This window comes from Myotis lucifugus, unplaced genomic scaffold (genome assembly GCF_000147115.1).
Source record: "Myotis lucifugus unplaced genomic scaffold, Myoluc2.0 scaffold_122, whole genome shotgun sequence".
Lineage (NCBI taxonomy): Eukaryota > Metazoa > Chordata > Mammalia > Chiroptera > Vespertilionidae > Myotis > Myotis lucifugus.
In genome coordinates this window covers 2,400,536-2,418,850 of record NW_005871170.1, presented here as the reverse complement: position 1 = coordinate 2,418,850, position 18,315 = coordinate 2,400,536, and the positions used below count along the sequence as shown (strand labels likewise).

At 41.7% G+C, this 18,315-nt stretch overlaps 1 protein-coding gene across 3 annotated transcripts in view; it reads left to right on the top strand.

Annotated features, from left to right (window-relative positions):
• Positions 1–17,989, top strand: part of E2F3 (E2F transcription factor 3) — an 81,552-nt gene extending 63,563 nt beyond the window's left edge. Inside the window, exons 2-8 of one of the 3 annotated variants that reach the window (XM_023758089.1) lie at positions 4,835–4,946; positions 5,655–5,657; positions 6,169–6,370; positions 7,400–7,558; positions 10,939–11,053; positions 12,319–12,454; positions 14,428–17,989. In XM_023758089.1, the coding sequence (XP_023613857.1) occupies positions 4,835–4,946; positions 5,655–5,657; positions 6,169–6,370; positions 7,400–7,558; positions 10,939–11,053; positions 12,319–12,454; positions 14,428–14,690 (990 nt within the window). In that variant the 3' untranslated portion in view covers positions 14,691–17,989. Of the gene's footprint in view, positions 1–4,834; positions 4,947–5,654; positions 5,658–6,150; positions 6,371–7,399; positions 7,559–10,938; positions 11,054–12,318; positions 12,455–14,427 lie in introns of all 3 variants that reach the window. The other 2 variants (XM_014460028.2, XM_014460027.2) reach the window with 2 other exon arrangements.
• Positions 17,990–18,315: the final 326 nt, after the last annotated feature.

The window sequence follows — 18,315 nt, the reverse complement described above, 5'->3', positions numbered from 1 at the left end:
GCAGGAGGCAGCTGATCGATTTTTCTCTCTCATCGATGTTTCTAACTCTCTATTCCTCTCCCTTCCTCTCTGTAAAAAATCAATAAAATATATATATTTTTAAATATGCTTTCTGTGTATACCCAGTTGTGTTGTTTGAGTTACAATGTGCATTTATTAATAAAGGAGAGGGTTTTTTTAAATAATGAAAAGTTTTTTAAAATACAATCATAAAGTAAGATGGTATCAATATAATAAATTCTTCAAATATTTTTAATATGTTTTTATTGATTTTAAAGGGAGGGAGAGAACTAGAAACTTCAGTGATGAGAGAGAATCATTGATTGGCTGCCTCATGTACGCCTCCTACTGGGGATCAAGCACACAACCCTGGGCATGTGCCCTGACTGGGAATTGAACTGAGACCTGGTTCATGGGCTGACTCTCAACCACTGAGCCACACAGGCTGGGCTCAAATATTTTTTACAATCATTTTTATAAAGTGGCTATAAGCATGGACTTTGGTGTAGGCATACTTACTGGCTGTGGGATCTTAGAAAAGTTATTTAAACACTCTAAACCTTACTTTTCTCCTGTAAAATAGGAGATAATAGAAACTACCTTATGAGGTTGTGTGAAAATGAGATAACACAATCATTTGGAAAGCAATTAACATAGTGCATGAAATACTATAAGCACTCAAATGTTAATTGTGTTATAGTTAATACTAAAGAGCCATGTCTATGTGGACTCTTGGTTGCCAGTGGTAGTGATCTGACTCAGTTGTCCTCTAACAAAAAAGGGAGTTTGTTGGCTCACAGAAGTGAAAGCCTACAGTAGGACTGCTTTTCAGCATGGTTGTATCTAGCACCTCCCTCAAAGGTGTTGGGACTCAGCCTCTTTCCAGGTCTTAACTCTGCTTTCTTCTCTGTTGGCTCAGTTGCCAAGTAGTTCCAGGCTTACACCCTACTGCCTAATAACTCCCAGTGAAAAGAACCCCCTACTTTTCAACAAAAATCCCAGGATTGACTGATTCATCCTCTTTGTTCATGGGCCCATCCCCAAACTAGTCACCTTAGTTAAGGGAATGGAATGCACTGATTGGCAGGCCCAGATGACAGTCCTCACCTTTGTAACCTGCATGGCAAGGGTCAGTTTAAGATGTTGAGCAATAGTAGACCTTTTGTTTTCAGGCTTGGAGACATAGAAACCTTCCCCAGCAACAACAATAGGGGCAATAAATGCGGGGCAGATAGAAACTGGATGTTCCCCACAGCCCACTGCTTGGCTGCCTGACCATTAGTCCTGTTATTTTCATATATGTGTTTTCAGAAAGGCTTAACGGTGCCACTGTTCGTTACTGAGGAATGTGATCTTAGTTGGAGCTGAGATCCCAGGCAGGTGCCATGTGGGTGGTCTGCACAGCATCTCTCATGTCCAACTTTGACTCCTGCTTAAGACCAAATGGCTGGGCCTTCTGTTGAGCACCAGAAAGATTAGTTGCTTGACTAGTAGGGGGCATGTAATATGAAAATCTGTTTATAAACAGGGTAACTCTCATTTCAGCAAGATGTTCACACTAAGAGCAACCAAAACTTGTGATGAGCCCTGGCTGGTGTAGCTCAGTTGGTTGGAGTGTCATCCCATGCACCAAAAGGTTGCTGATTCAATTCCCGGTCAGGGCACATACCTAGGTTGTTGGTTTGACCCCTGGTCTGGGGGAGGCAACCAATCTATGATTCTCTCACATCGATGTTTCTCTCTCCCTCCCCCTCTCTCTAAAATCAATAAGCTTTTTTTTTTTTTTTTTTTTTTTTTAATAAGATGACCAAGAGAATAGATTTTAATCTGCCCTGGTGCTCAGCCCAGAGCCAGGGGGTATAGGCAGAGACTACCTGGACTGTTTAAATCCTCCTTTCTAGTTTTTGGTTTGTTTTTTTGTTTGTCTTACCAAGCGTGTATGCTTGAGTTTGATAAGTTAAAGTAATGCCACTCCAGCATGTGTAGAAATTATTAGCCTTTCCCCAAAGAGTCCAGTTATTACGCCCATCCTCTGATCTAGGACCTGCAAGTACTGTGTCCTCGCAAGTCCAGTTCAACTCCCGCTCACTGAACAGTGGGGGAGGGCTAGCAGGGAAGCCCAACAGAAACATCCATTTGGAAAAGGAAAGGAATACGTAGTGGTTGCCTCCTGTAGCACATCATGTCCTCAGCAGGAATGCTGGCACTTGGAGACTTGGTGGAGACGTGGCTTGCTTGTGGGGTCAATACGGTCACCTCGATTTCTACCCTCTCAAACAAAGCTTGGGTCTTGTTGGTGTAGATTTATACGCTTCAGTGGTTGATTGTCTTGGAGGCTGAGACCTCATAGGCCTTTGCTTTCTAGATGTAGAGATTCTCTGGCCATACAAGTGCCTTTAAAATGGAGATTTTTCTGTCTAGTATTTAGATTTGGTGAACTCTGACATTCGGTGCTTGGTGACCAGGACACATCACGAGTAGTCCTGGTTCATAAAGTTCCATCTCAGTTTCTAGCCCACAGTTTACTGCTTCCATAGGCCTTTGGCAAAAGTAATATTCCCCAGGCTGCTGGCCAGTGGTGGATTCGGGAGAATACAGCCTTAGGGGCACACGAGTTCCAGGCCCCAAATGCTTTTCCCACTTGCCTTCCTTCTGTGGACTTTAGCATGGGCAGAGGACATAGCTCTCTATCTTGGATTAGTTTCTACAGAGAAAAATGGCCTCCATGGCAACGCTCTTCTCTACTTTTAGGTAAGCCAGCCTCGAGTGAAGTGACCGACACAACTGCCACTCCAGCAGTTTTGCCAGCCCCACCAGACTCAGCTAATCCCACAGGCTGTTGCTTACACCACCCTTTCAGGTTCTCAACTCAAAGTGCTTTAAGCAAAAAGGAAATTTTATTGACTAATGTAACTGAAGAGTCTGGGGCCCCTTTCCCTCCATCTCTCCACTGCTCTCCCCTGCGGGGCCTCCATTCTCGGGTAGCTTCTGGCTTCCAGCTTATCAGCTTTACCGGGAAGATACCCCCCTTCTTGCCAGCAGCTCCAGAAAAAGGCCTAGAGTTGGCCTTGGCTCACCCAGCTTTGGTCATGTGCCACCCTAACCAGCCACTGTGGGTAAAGGGAAGAGGGAAGGGAGAACGGACCACAGTGACTGACCAGACCTGTGTGCACTTAGGCTGGGTAGGGGGGTACTCCCCAAAGAACAATCAGGGGGCATTTGCCTGGTGAAGAGGGAATTTTCCTGGGCCAAACATAACAACAGGCCCACACAAGGATTGGACAGTATTTGGGAGGGGGAAATCAGTTTGAAAAAACAAATTTGTGAATTGTCATTCTTAGGACTTTAGAGTAATGTTTAGCCAATAGAAAGGTAATCTGTGCCACTAAACTAAGCCACACAGTAAATAGAGAGGAAAGAGGTGAAATAATAACTTTAATTCTATCTTATTTTATAAAACCAAAATACTATCAATTTAAAGTCATCAATTTTAAAATTAAGATATTTTACCCTTTATTTGTACTGTCTTCAAAATCCAATGTGCATTTTATTTCTCCAAAGACGTATCTTTTTTTAAAGATATGTTTTTATTGATTTTTTTTTAGAGGGAGAGGGAGAAACACTGATCAGCTACTTCCTGCTACTGGGGATCAAACCTGCAATCCAGGCATGCACCCTGACTGGGAATTGAACCAGTGACCTTTTGGTGCATGGGACAACGCTCAACCAAGTGAGCCATGTGTGGCTAGTTGCTTACTGTAGTGAACAAGACAAACTGCTGACAACATTCATAGAGAAGCTGAATATTTATCATCAGCCGATAAATTATTACTTCCGTTTCTGTGTCATGGGAAGTTATTTTGAAATTGTGAATCCCTCATTAGAAGAACCTGTCCTAAAATAAACCTAAATACACATTGCTGTGTGTAGTGTCTTGTTGGGGCCATCTGTCTGAAACACACATCACACCCATACAGTTAATACTCAACAATGATTTCTTTAATTCTCTGCTCTTGTGGACTCTATGCCTTAGGTAGAGTATCTTCCTTACCTCTGTTCTCTAAATCCAGTGCCCAGTACATAGAAGACACTAAGTGGAGAATTTTAAAGTGAAATGAATATAAATTTAAAACTTTTATGAGGACTTCTCATTTAAATGCCAGGTTTAGTGACTAAATGGCGGAAATAATACCACTTGAAGCCCAAGATTGAGTATTTGCAATATTTGTTATTGTGATGAATGACCATCTGTAGTCTGTGACCAGTTGTGTTACCACAATCACTTAGAGATTGAAGACCTATAGAAACCCAGGCTCTGTGCTGAGCACTAGGTATATACAAAGATAAATGGGAAACAGTCCCTGCCTGAAAGGAAATGAGAAACAGATTAGTAAAATAACTCTTATATCTCATAAGTGTTATGATGCACATAAACACAGGGTGTTTGGGGAAGCACAACGAAGGGGTCCAACCCAGGTCAGAGATGGAGAGGCAGTAAAGGCTCACTGGGGGAAAGTTATTTCAGTTCCTTGGTGCCTGCTGGATTCTCAGTATCTAGCCCCGTGCCTGGCACATGTGTTGGATCAGTGAATAAATGAACAGCATGGCGCCTGGATCTAATCCTAAAGGACTGCCGGATTTGTCCGTCTGAGTGTGTACGGATGATCCTTGCAGATGAAGAGAGAGCTTGGGGAGTGGCGAGACCCTGAGCGAGCGGAGCCAAGGTGTGAGAGCAGGCACGAGGCTGCAGCCCTGGGCAGGGGCCAGATCCCACACAGCCTCACTTGTGATTGTCCATGTGACCGGGACGAATGATTGTACTTTCTTATTCCAGGCCAAGCGAAGGCTGGAGCTAGGAGAAAGCGGTCATCAGTACCTCTCAGATGGTTTAAAAACCCCAAAGGGCAAAGGGAGAGCTGCACTGCGAAGTCCAGACAGTCCCAAAAGTAAGGATTCTTTCATCTCTGATTCTCTGTGGTGTGGGCTCCCAACTTTCAAAGCTTGCGGCTGGAAGGGTGCCAAGGTGTGAGAAACTTTGGCATGTTTTGTTCTTTGTCATTTCTTTCTGTGCCTATCCAAAAAGTAAATACAGTGTCTGCAGACACCCAGTGAAAGGTTCACAGAGTCACTCCAGTGCCTAAATACTGACCTAAGGGGAGGCCTCTTGAAATGTGTGCAGTTTCATTTTTCAACTCGGAATATAAGCTCCTTGTTCCGTTCTATAATCACATTTAATTTTAACCTTCTTTAACGGACATTATTTCAGAGACTGAGGCTAAGTGGGTGTAGACGAACTGTGCCAGAGTCGCAAATGTCTGTGTCGGTCTAAATCTCTAGCTCAACATAAAGCAGCATAAGAATTGGTTGAGCCCGATGAATTGCTGCTAGTTTTCCTTTCCGTTGATATGATCATTGTTTCTTCTGGGAGAGAGGAAAGTAGGTCGGAGATGGCTAGCCAGTCCTTTATGTCTCTGGCCTCGTTAGACTTTGTTCTCACCTTTCCTGTAGTTTTCGTATTAGAAAATCCACAGATTGTGTGTACTGCTACATTAAATCCTTGACCTGTGACCTGTAAGAGAATAGGCACAATATTAAATAAGAAATTTTATTCAAGTGGGATAGGGAGACGATTGAAAGACACTTCCAGGGTCCAGAAAGTCTTCATCCAAATGAAGCATCATCGGATACACTGGTGAACAAGTTACAGACACACACAACCCGGGAGCCTGAAAGGCCAGCTGAAGTGGGTCTGTCTGAGCCCGGCACGAAATGCTGGGGAGATTCCTCACCTGTCCCCATGGGGTTAGACTCCACGTGTGCTGATCCCATGGGGCTACAGCACTTTCTCATTCGTTCATCAGACATTTTTGAGCACCTACTGTGTGTGGGATACTTTACTAGCTCCAGGGAATAGGATGAACCGAAGTAGAAACCACTGAGAAATTCACAAACAGGAATTTTAACTGTCCCTTCCTTTTCTAATAAAGCAATTTCATAGCTTTCTACGTAACTTGACAGAAATGGCTTTGCTTCTGATACTAATACTTGGGCTGCAGTGGGAGATGGGGCTTGCTCAACTGCAAAGAAACCCCTCATTTCTTTACCTTTCCCCCTACCCCCCCACCCGCTCGGTTTTTGTTTTTCTTTAAGCTCCAAAATCTCCCTCAGAAAAAACACGGTATGATACATCACTTGGTCTGCTCACCAAGAAGTTCATTCAGCTCCTGAGCCAGTCACCTGATGGGGTCTTGGATTTGAACAAGGCAGCAGAGGTGCTGAAAGTGCAAAAGAGAAGGATTTATGATATCACCAATGTACTGGAAGGCATCCACCTCATTAAGAAGAAGTCTAAAAACAACGTGCAATGGATGTGAGTATGAGTCGCACCCCCACCCCATTCCCTGGCTCTGATGGGGGTCCATTCAAACATTGAGCTTCCTCTCCATCCTAACTTTCACATTCATGCCCACACTTCATTTTTTTTCTTCTCCTACTCTCTTCTCTCACCTCTCTCTCCTTCCTCAACTCCTTAGCCACAAGTTCAAAGTCTCTTTAGGAAGAGACCTATTTAGATACTGTCCGAGATAAAAAAGAGTTTCTATTTCATTAGCTACAAGCAGGGGGGTCCTGGAATTAATTAGGGTCCTGTAGGTGTAAAGTAGAATGCTGTTCATTTGATACGGTGAAGTCCATGTGTGTAATCTCATAAATGCTTGCACATGTCCTAACTCCAACAGGAATTTGGAAATTAACTATGGCTGTGTATTAACATATCTCGGTATACACACAGTCACCAACTATCTTTATCCATGGTTCTCACAGCAGATTAACTCACTTTCTGAATAAATTAAGGCAAGTGTCAAATGTCTCAGTTCCTGTATCTGTTTCCTTAACCTGCTTTTCCTTTTCATATGTTGGCATAAGACCCGCAGAAATTACCAAGGCCTTTCGTGCTTGTTGGATGATGTTTTGTTGAATTTTGAATCATTCTATCTTTTCTTGCAAATTGTTCTATCTTTCTGTGTTTTCCTACCTGCTTTCCACCTCCCACCCCACCCCCACCCCTGGGAGGCATGTGGCAGGAAGGAGCTGCCTCTCTGCCCTATGAATTTGAGCCTTCTGCAGACACAGGGCCTCCTCTGTAGGAAAGAAAGCTAAAATAGTAGTGTTTTTTCACTTAATTTCTATGGTATGAAAAGTGAAGGACTATATGTATAAAAAATATATATGTATAAATGTTCTAATTTTAACACTTGGCAAACAAGCACTGGGACCTCCTATGTCAAGAAAGGGACACTCCCCGAAAGGATCATTTCTCCCTGCCCGCCCTTGCTTGTTCATTCCCCTCCTCCCGCTGGCCTCTCCAGTAGCCATGAAGAGTCTGTGTTTGGGTTTCTAGGGGCTGCAGTCTGTCTGAGGATGGGGGCATGCTGGCCCAGTGTCAAGGCCTGTCAAAGGAAGTGACCGAGCTCAGTCAGGAAGAGAAGAAATTAGATGAACTGATCCAAAGCTGCACCCTGGACCTCAAACTGTTAACCGAGGATTCAGAGAATCAAAGATATCCTTTGTGCCACCTGGTCATTGGGGGTTAGTGCTTTCTAGACTATTTCCAGAGTCAACAATCTGACTTTTATGCACAAGGTAGACTTTTACTTTGGTTTTATGCACATGCGTGGGGTGTGTGTGTGTGTGTGTGTGTGTGTGAACCCACTTTGTATTAGAAGTCAGTAGTTATGGAAAGATAATCATCTATTATGTCTATTTTACAGCAAGGAGGGAACTTTTTAAATTCATGTGTGGTTGATACATATGGTACACTCATTGCGTAAGGCAACACTATTATAGGATACGAATGGTGCCATTATTAATATTAATGACAACATTCCACAGATTCATCTTTGGCTTCCCAGATTTTGGGTGGGTGTTAGCTGTCACTGTTGGGGTTCTCACATTCTACTTTCTTTTCATCAGCTATTGGAGCAATTGAATTTGTTGAATCTGTCTGATTGAGCTATATAGCTGAAGAAATTGAGTATAAAAAATTATTCTATAAGTTTTAGAGAGCATTAGGCTGATTCACAACACCAGAAATTGATTTCAGAAGAACCACAAGGCCCAAGAAATCTCAATATATTTGTTCATCTGCAAACAGTAGTTCTTGGAAATAAAAATACAGAAAGCCAATTCCTGTTCTCTGTAGGCTAACAGTCTGGTGACCATCTCAGTACAGCTTACTGTTCATCTCACGTCAGACAAAAGATCAGGGAGATTGCTTCATTGTTTCGGCAAGAAGATTTTTCAGTGTTCTCACTTATTAGTAGAAGACAAATGCAATATTTTAAATTACCCCATCTCTAATTTTAGTTCCAGACTTCGATTATTCCACATTTACCTTTGTGAGACAGGAAATAAAATGTGTCCTGCCCACCTTCTTCTCGTGTCTCCTCTCCAATAGGCTTTCCCTTAGAGGGTGCGGGGACATTTACTTTCCAATTCAGGTAATTTTTTTGAAACAGCAATTGTTTATTTCTTTTTGACCAAAAGATTAACCTTGTCAGCTGATGATTAGTGAGATGGAGAAAGAGTTGTGCTGATATGAACCCCTAATGGTGGCCAGAGTGGGCTGACAGGGGAAGAAGCAAGAATGGCTGTCGGGCTCTTTCACTCATTGTTTAGCTGGGAGCCCCAGCGAGGAGATGTGGCAGTTACAAATGACTAGCAGCTTGTAGCTTATGGCATTGTCACCTACATTAGCTTTCTCTGCAGCCTTTGTTGCAGGGAATGAAAGCTACCTTGCAGGGGGCTGCTAACCCAAGAAGCAAATTCAGGAGGGAGCCACCGTGGAAGCACTTTTAAGTTTATAAGATTAGAGAATATGTTTGCACCATTTATTTCCATTTCCCATTCAGTTCCAAATTTGGTACAGCTTGTTCACAAATGTGTTGAAATTTTCTTTCCTGCAGCATGTTGAGTAATTGTAGATGAGTTTTTATTTTACTGAGTTCTTGTCACATAGTTTTTTGACAGTGGGCTATGGTGTAAGTACCTGGTTATCCGTTTTCCCAGTGTTCTCAGTAAAAATTCAAAGCTGTTCTAAGACTTTTTCTTTTTTCTTAATCCTCTCCTGAGGATATGTTTCTGTTGAGAGAGAGAGAGAGAGAGAGACATTGATGTGAGAAACAGGGACCGGTTGCCTCCCTCACACGCCCTGACCAGGAATCAAACCCGCAACCTTTTGGTATACTGGACAATGCTCCAATCAACTGAGCCATCCAGCCAGGGCATGTCAACACTTTTATAACGGTATCAGTGGTCTTTCTTGATGAGATAAATGGTGACCTAAAACCTGGAATCCTGCTTGAGCTGTCCAGTTAATTGGCTGTTGTCTCAATTATTGAGATTTAAAGAAGGTCGTCGTGATAAATGTATGTGCAGATTGGGGTGGATGTGCTTTTCCCCCCGATGAATGGGCTCATAGCTTCCTTCAACTTCTAGTAAAAAGCTACTGTTCTGAGGGATATTATTTTCTCTAGGTTCACTAAGTCCTGTTTCTGTGTTAAACATGTTAGATCATAGACTCTGTTAGCTACATTATATTACCCATAGCAATGCCTTCATTGAATTGTGATGTGCTGTTTTGTTATGTGCATTTTTTTTGGTGGATTACCATTTTTTAACTGCTGGGTAAGGACATTGTACATTATGTTACTCCATGTCCCTTATAAGAAAGCCATGCGGCATGTTCTCTCTTAGTGCCAAGTAAAAAGCTTGTCTATCTAGGCAAGCTTGCATGGATACTTTTATCATATAATAAGTACCATATTCTTCATGGCATCCTTGTAGGTTTGGCTGCCCAGGCCCTTAAAGGAACTGTTCAGTGCTCAGAAGTAACAACTAGGAGTACTGAATATTATTTTACTCTCTTTTCCTAAATCAGTGTTTCTCATATTCATTCAGGTTGCAGACCATCTGGAAGCCACTTTCTTCCTCGTGAACACTGAAATATTGATAGAGTTAATAATATCATAGAAAGGATAATTTTTCTAACCAAGAAGGACTGACACTCTTAATATATAATCACAACCAGCCCATGTACACTTAAGAAAATATATTGCCTGCCTCCACAGTATTCTGAGTTCTTCCACTAATATATCTATTTGCTACTAATTCATTCATTCATGCATTTGGGTGACTGCTGACACTTGCTAGTAGTCAAGTAGAAGATAGAAGTTTTTGGAAGTTACAAAAACTATGTTTAATAGAGCTTAAAATTATTTTCCTGTAAATTGGGTTCTGCCATCATTCGATTTGAATAGCATACTTCATGGGAACTCAGGGAATATCTGCATTCCAGAGGAACCTGGTTTGAAAATCCTGGACCAAATGGGTCTTGGTTTTCTTTCTTTTATTTTTTTAAAAATATTTTTATTTTTTTAAATGTTTTTATTGATTTCGGTGAGGAAGGAAGAGGGAGAGAGAGATAGAAACATCAATGATGAGAGAGAATCATTGATTAGCTGCCTCCTCCACACCTCCTACTGGAGATTGAGTCTGTAGCCTGGGCATGTGCTCTGAGTGGGAATCGAACCATGACCTCCTGGTTTCATAGTTTGATGCTCAACCACTGAGCCACCGCAGCCGGGCCTTGGTTTTCTTTTGTTAAATTAACTTTGCTGTTTCTGTGTTTATTTTAATATTTTAAGCTATGGACTTTTTAAAAACGGGCAGGAAAAAGGTATGCATTTCTTTTGTTGTTTAGAATATCACCCAGAAAACAAGATTCGTGGAAGATCCCATATATTTAAAGATCTAGAAGGCAAAACAGATATAATCTTATAAATCATAAAATACTTCAAAATTTTTCCATGCGTCTATTTTGTTAATCTCATAATGGTTATCTGAGGCAATTAGTTGGAAGATTTCCTTAACACTTGTTACGTTAGCTTATGCTACATATCAAGATATTCGAAAAATTAGTGGCCTTAAAGACCAAACTGTTATAGTTGTGAAAGCCCCTCCAGAAACAAGACTTGAAGTGCCTGACCCAATAGAGGTAAGGAGATGTCTTTGTTCATCTGCAGAGATCTTTCTGGAATGCCTGAAGTTGAAGAATCATTGATTCATGGTTAAAGTTCATATCCTCCTGTAAACTAGAAAGTTCTTTTTAGTTCTTTTTCTATTTTACTTAATGCTAACTTTAAAAACATTTCAACCGATCAATATATATTGTGTGTCCAAAAGATCTAATTTTAACAAAGCAGGGCACTCAGCTCAAGGTGGTATGCAATGGCCTGTTCCTCTTGTACTTTCTTTTTTTCATAATTTGTTGGTTCCAATCAATTTGAAATTTTGGAGAATTTATGTTGATTACTCTAAATATAATTCCCACTACAAAAGAGACAGAATTGCTGTAAAGTATCTCCCTAACTTAGCACATTTCAGAATTTATCATTTATATCATGTTTACTTTTAAGAGATGAAATGGGACTTTGGTTTGTTTCATAGGCTAGCATGTTGTAAGAAAGTAGGGTGCGTATTTTTGTGATTGGTTTCAGATGTAGTTTAATAAGAGGCCCAGACTATAACTCTAAGTTAAAGAAATGTAGTAAAAAGAATATGCATAGAAAGTAAAAAGAGAATGAAATTTGCAAGCTCTCATCTAGGGTAGAGTTCTCACCTTAAGTGATAATAATAGCTCTATGACCTAGATGAAGAGGAATTTTAAATATTAGTGTGCTGCATTCTCTTATTAAACTCCGTTCCAGTGGTTATTAAAGTTCAACACTAAAAAAGCCCTACCGTAAAGGAATAACAACATGGAAATATTGTATTTGGAACACTAAAAGCACCCTTTAATAGTTTGTGTGTTGCTTTTTTGTTTTTTTAATATATTTAGAGAGCATAATTCACCTTCTCCGGGGCAGGGGTCAGCAAATTTTTCTTTAAAGGGCCAGACAGTAAATATTTTTGGCTTTGTGAGCCGTACAGTCTCTGTTGGGACTGCTCACTGCCCAACTCTGCGTGAGAAAAAAAAAAACACCTAGCCAGAGGCCATGCATCAATAATGGGAGTAAGCGTGACTCTGTGCCAATAAAACTCTTCACAAAATCAGTTGTGGACTGGATTGGGCCTTGGGCTATAGTTTGCTGACCTGTCCTCTAGGGGATGGCAGTCATTGGTACAGGTAGACTAGCTGTGACAAAGCAAAATGAACTAAGAAAACTACCCTTATTTCACATTTTTAGATGAAAATTACTATTGTTTTCATTTCCAAAAGAACTTTCATTTTGAACCTTCCTCACTCGTTTCTGTTCATAGAGCCTGCAAATACACTTGGCAAGTACCCAAGGGCCCATTGAGGTTTACTTGTGTCCAGAAGAGACTGAAACACACAGTCCAATGAAAACAAACAACCAAGACCACAATGGGAATATCTCTAAACCCACTTCCAAAGGTAACAATTCTTGTATTTGTCATTTGAAAACTATGTTAAAAATGAAGGTGACCATATCACTGAGCTATGCCGGCCAGGCTAGAAGAATTCTGTATCAGAACTACAAGTCTAGGCAAGACACAAAATCTTCTGTTATTATTGTTATGAGGGGAACTTTCTTTTAAAGGCATTCTCACTAGTTTGCAGAATCAAATAATGACCTTGGGTTAATGACTCCTCCACCCACGAATGGAGTCCCTCAGGATTTGGCTATTGGCAGAAACCATTTCCTTACCGTGTTTGGAAACCCAACCGAAGTGGGGAGTGAAGCTGAGTGAATCATCAGCGATCCTTGGCCACACACCTTTCCATGATGCTACAGAGATCCTTAGAGAGAGAAGTGTTTGGAGAGAAAAGCCTTCTATCAAAGAAGTTTTGTCTTAATTTCCCCTTCCTCCCCCCCAGTGTATTGTGGTGAGGATATGGAAGGAAACCCCCAACCAAACAAATCTGACTTCTTCCTGCACTGTCGCTGGAGCAAAGGAAGCTCTTCGTGGGGGTTTTTTTCAGTATGTGTGTTTCATTTTTCCCCCACCTCCCAATATAGCAGCAAGAATAGCAGTGATTTAAGTGAACAGGTCTGACTTAATACTGAGCAAAAAAATATAGATGTCTGAAACTGGGATAGTACTGAACCCTATACAGTTGATCCTTGAACAATGATAGGGTCAGGGGCTCTGACCCCCTCACAAAGTCGAAAATCCACCTATAACTTTTGATGCCCCCAAATCTTAAATTGTCCCTCAGTATGCGGAGGGTTGGTTGCAGGACCTCATGGACTCCCAGCTGTGGATTGAAGAAAGTACGAGTATTTTTTTAAAATCTGAGTATGAGTGGACCCATGTTGTTCAAGGCTCAACTGCATAGATTGTATTTTCCTATACATAGGTATCTATAGAAAAGCTTAATTAATAAATTAGGCCCAGTATGATATTCACCACAATAACAAATAAAATAGAACAATTATAACAATATACTGTAATAAAAGTTATGTGAATGTGGTCTCTCTCAAACTATCGTTTACTGAATACTGTGCTCAGCTTTCTTGTGATGATGTGAAATGATACAACGCCTACATGATGAGATGAAGTGAGGAGAATGACATAGGCATTGGGAGGTAGCGTCACACTGCGGCAGCACAGCAGTCCATCTGGTAACTGATAAGGCTCCTAGGTGGCTAACAGGCAGGGAGTGTCTAAGGTGAGGAGATGCTGGACAAAGGGATGATTCACATCCTAGGCAGCATGGAGCAGGACAGCACCCTACCAGAACTGTGGCAATTTAAAACTTAGGAATTGTTTATTTCTGAAATTTTCAGACCGCAGTTGTCTCTGGGTAATTCTGAAGCCGGGGGAAGCAAAACCACAGATAAGGTGGAACTACTGCGGTGGTTCTCAACCTTCCTAATGCCGCAACCCTTTAATACAGTTCCTCATGTTGTGGTGACCCCAAATTTCATTGTTACAAATTGAACATAATTAAAGCATAGTGATTAATCACAAAAACAATATGTAATTATATATGTGTTTTCCGATGGTCTTAGGCGACCCCTGTGAAAGGGTTGTTTGACCCCCAAAGGGGTCGCGACCCACAGGTGAGAACCGCTGGACTAAGTTAAAAATCAGTGAATTTCTACTAGGGAGCCAACTTTATAGTCTTTACCTTATATTTTGTTTTGTTTTTCCTTAAATAATGACCAGTTGATAATCAGAGAGAAGTTTTTTTTAACTTGTTAACCTCTAATCTTTGGAGCTAATTAAATTCTTTTTGCTAATAGTAGGTCCTAAAAGATGAGTGAGCGACTAGAGACTGCCGACAGGTGATCTGTATCACAATGCTGTCTAATTGTCATTAGCAGGGGGTGAGAGCTTTCAGAACAGCAACTTGTATATTCTAACTTACTTTTGTGTTTCCACCAATTTTTTTCCTTTCAGACTTGGTTTCAACCAACTCAGGACATAGTGATTGCTCAGTTTCTATGGCAAGCCTTTCTCCTTTGGCCTCCCCAGCCAACCTTTTACAGCAGACTGAGGACCAAATTCCTTCCAACCTAGAAGGACCGTTTGTGAACTTACTGCCTCCCCTGCTCCAAGAAGACTATCTCCTAAGCCTCGGGGAGGAAGAAGGCATCAGCGATCTCTTTGACGCTTATGATTTGGAAAAGCTCCCGCTGGTGGAAGACTTCATGTGTAGTTGATTATGCTTTGTGAACTCCTTATAAACCAATATTTTTTTATTATGGAACCAGAACATCTGTCATGCAGTGTTGTCCCTTCCTACCTTCTTCCTCCAAGATAGTATCATGAAGTAAACTACAGACTTCAGAACAAAGCTGACATTTTAACGAATTTTTTTATATATATATAAATTGTCTAAACGCACAGTTGCAGGCTCCCTTGGGAAAACCCTGCTTTGCCCCAGGCTCCAAAATCTCCTGGATGAGTCAGCAAGTGAGAAAATGTGCAATCAGGTGTCTCTCACCCATACTTTCCTCCCTCCCTCCCTCCCGGATTGGCTTGCTGTGCCTGACGGATGGGCTGTAGAATGGGGTCTGGCCACCTGGGCCACTGGAATACAGCAATCTTCCTTAATAGCATTTCAAGCCGTGCCTTCTCTGCAGAATGCATGTCTTTGGGGTCTGCTAATATGGAATGGAACTGCAGGAACTGTAAACTTGAAGTCATGCAAAAGTATGAAACGGATGTCTTCAGCTCTTCTTAGGAATATTTAAATTACTGTCATGATTCAGTGTAAGCTATGGGCCATGGGTCCAACTTGGAGGTCAAGAGAACCTCCAACAGCCTTCGGATGAAGAACCTGTTTTCGAATACTTGTTGCAGATACAGAAGACTTGTTGCAGATACAGAAGAATAGTTGAGATCTGCCACTGTTAAGCTGTTGTGGATTTTCCTGTCTCCATAAACCACTCCCACTGCCCTGCCCCCAACATGTTTGTGAGTTTAAAGTTGATTTGTAGCAAATGCCTACTGAGGAGTTCTTTGTGGATTGTTTTAGACTTTTTAATTTTTTTTTTAGCTGCCATTTAAGCATTCCTGTGGCACCCATCACCATTACAGTTTAACTGTTTACTTTGAAGCGGTTTTTGCTCATTCAAATTATTTAAGCAGAGATAGAGAATCTCTCTGATCCGAGCATCTGAACGAGTGTGACCTAAGGTTTAACAGCCTCTGCAGAAGCATTGCCCCATTTGGCTTCCTTTCCCAGGAGGGGAGCTGGGAGCGAGTCTGTCCTCGCTGACATTGGTGGCCCCTTTGAAAGGAGGGCCAGGTCAGGTGATACAGCCGTCCCAAGGAACAGCGGGTGTGGGTCCCTCCGTCCTTGGGCTTCCCGGGGCCCCGTGACCGGGGAAAGGGCTCTCTTACACTGCACTCAGGGAGACCACTTCTCAGGATGCGGTCAGATGGAGAGGCCTACAGGGAGAAAGGCATCCCATTGTGTGAGTGGCATTCTACCAGTGGCGTTTACTCAGGCTGGTGAGCCCAGGGAGCTCCCGCTTTGTGGAGGGCTGCAATGCCCCTGGCCACAACCTGTCCCCCTTCCCCTATGAAGGAGTAAGCTGGACCCAGGGAAGTGCGGGCGTAGAAAATGAAGCGATAGAATGCCGGGGTGTTTTCCCACTTTCCTCTTCAGGAATGGTGTCCCAGGTGGGAGGCTTCGTGTCAGTTGCAAATCCTACCAGTTATGTCCAAGAGTGGCTTTCCCATTGGCCAGGGGAGGTGGCCATTTCCCACCGGGAATGTGACTTAGTACCTCAAATCCATTCCTTGGATGCTAAAGACCACGGGGATGAGGGAGTCTTATTTCAAAACAAAACAAAACAAAAAAAACAACCTCAACAGGAACAGAGAAACTGAAATGCTATGTGCCTGGCTCACTGGTAGGCACATAGTAGGCACTCTATTCACGTGTGTAATTGAATTGAAAATATCCCTTAGGAAAAATACAAAACGGTCAACTACGAACACCCCAGCCAGTTTACTCTAGGTAGAGTTCCACAATATGCAAAGTGGTGGTGGGGGTCAAAACCATGACACCAGCACTTTAAACGATTTGTGTAGGTATGCGTGGATGTGTGTTTGGGAAGAAAAACAAAGGTGCAGATTACCCTCCTTTTTCTTCAGCCTCCATCCCCAGCCTCCTCCCCTCACACACTGGACTTGGTACAAATATGTGGTCCGAGATGAAGCTTTGGGGTGGGGGAGGGGAGGAGCGCTTTGTGTCAAGTGCCTACTGGAAATGCACTGTGGGGTGTTTTCCTGGATAGGAAACCATTTATGCCAAGCTTTTCCCCATGTCCCATATTTATCTCATCTGGTTAGCTGCCTCTGCTTCCAGCTTTGTGTAATTCTCTGCCAGCTGCACAAAGCTAATTTTTTTTCCAAAGTCTAACGACTGAGCTCACCTGGCTAGGTTGTTGTGTGTTTTGTTGAATTTCTCCTTAAACCTTTCGTAATGTTATGCCGTATTTATTGTTTTAAAATGAAAGGAATACTAATAAGTCTTAAAAGTTCCTTCATGCATAAGATTTCTCCAGTTAATGGGCTTAACTGGGGTCCATTAATGAAATGTCCATACTTTGTTGTTTGCATTCGTCTTTTTTTTTTTTTTTTTTAACATAGTATCCGGCACACAAAGTGGGTTAGTTCTCCAGTATTTGTGTTACTTTAAGTTCAAAGTATGCCGGTTTCCTGGTACCATTGAGTTGCTGCTATTAAAGCTCACACATGAAATGGCTAAAAGTTACAAGTGTGCGAATTATGACTGCGTGAGCCTTAGAAAATAAACTGTATAAAGGGCAACACATGAGCTGTCAAACAGTGTTAAGGTGTGTGTTTATATGTACAGACTTGTGCATAGCAATTGTTTTATTTAAGTTGATATGTAGTCTACTCACATTTTCATTATCTAGCAATTTTGTACAAAGATAGCAATTAATTTGTAAACACTGCCAGAATATTTTCTAGCTGGTTTGTAATTTTTTAAGAGTGTTATATTTTGTTTTTGTTTTTTGTTGTGGTCTTGTTTTCATTTTTGTTTCAAGTGTAGATCTGTAAATAGAATTGCAGTATTTAAAGCTTTAGCTTTCAGGAAAAAGAAGTAAGGACTCAGCGTGTGCACGGCAACTCGGGCGCGTGAGAGGTTTGAAGGAAGAGGCCTTGTCGAGTCAGTCAGGCGGCACTTGTCAGATTGTGGGAGTTTCTTTTCCTATGGGGTACACGATTTTGTCAAAGGGAAATATTTCTCCCAAAATTGGGAGAAGGCAAACTACTAATCAGTTTAGCTTTGTGTTGTATGCTAGTTTAAAAAAGAAAATGTGTAATATAGTGTAAAAAAAAAAAGCTTTTATGATGGATTTTGTAAATAGATTTGTTACAGGGTAACCTGTTCTCTAGCTGTGATCTTACCACTTCAACTGGGTGTAATTTGAATAAATTTTGTATGGTATCGGATCAATAAAATGATTTTTTTTTTTTTAAGAGTTGAGATTTGTGGCTGGATTTTCTTACCGTGGTCTGAAGCTTGTATATTGATCTCATTCTTAAAGACATGCTTTAACAAGTTAAGGGGAAAGTTTGCACAAAAGCTTAAGATACTATATGCCTTACCCTTTAAAAAAAATTTTTTTTATTGGTTTGGGAGAGGGAGAAATAGAAACATCAGTGATGAGAGAGAATCATTGATCGGCCGCCTCCTGCATATTCCACACTGGGGATCGAGCCTATAACCCAGGCATGTGCCCTGACCGGGAATTGAACCATGACCTCCTGGTTCATGGGTCGACACTCAACCACTGAGCCACA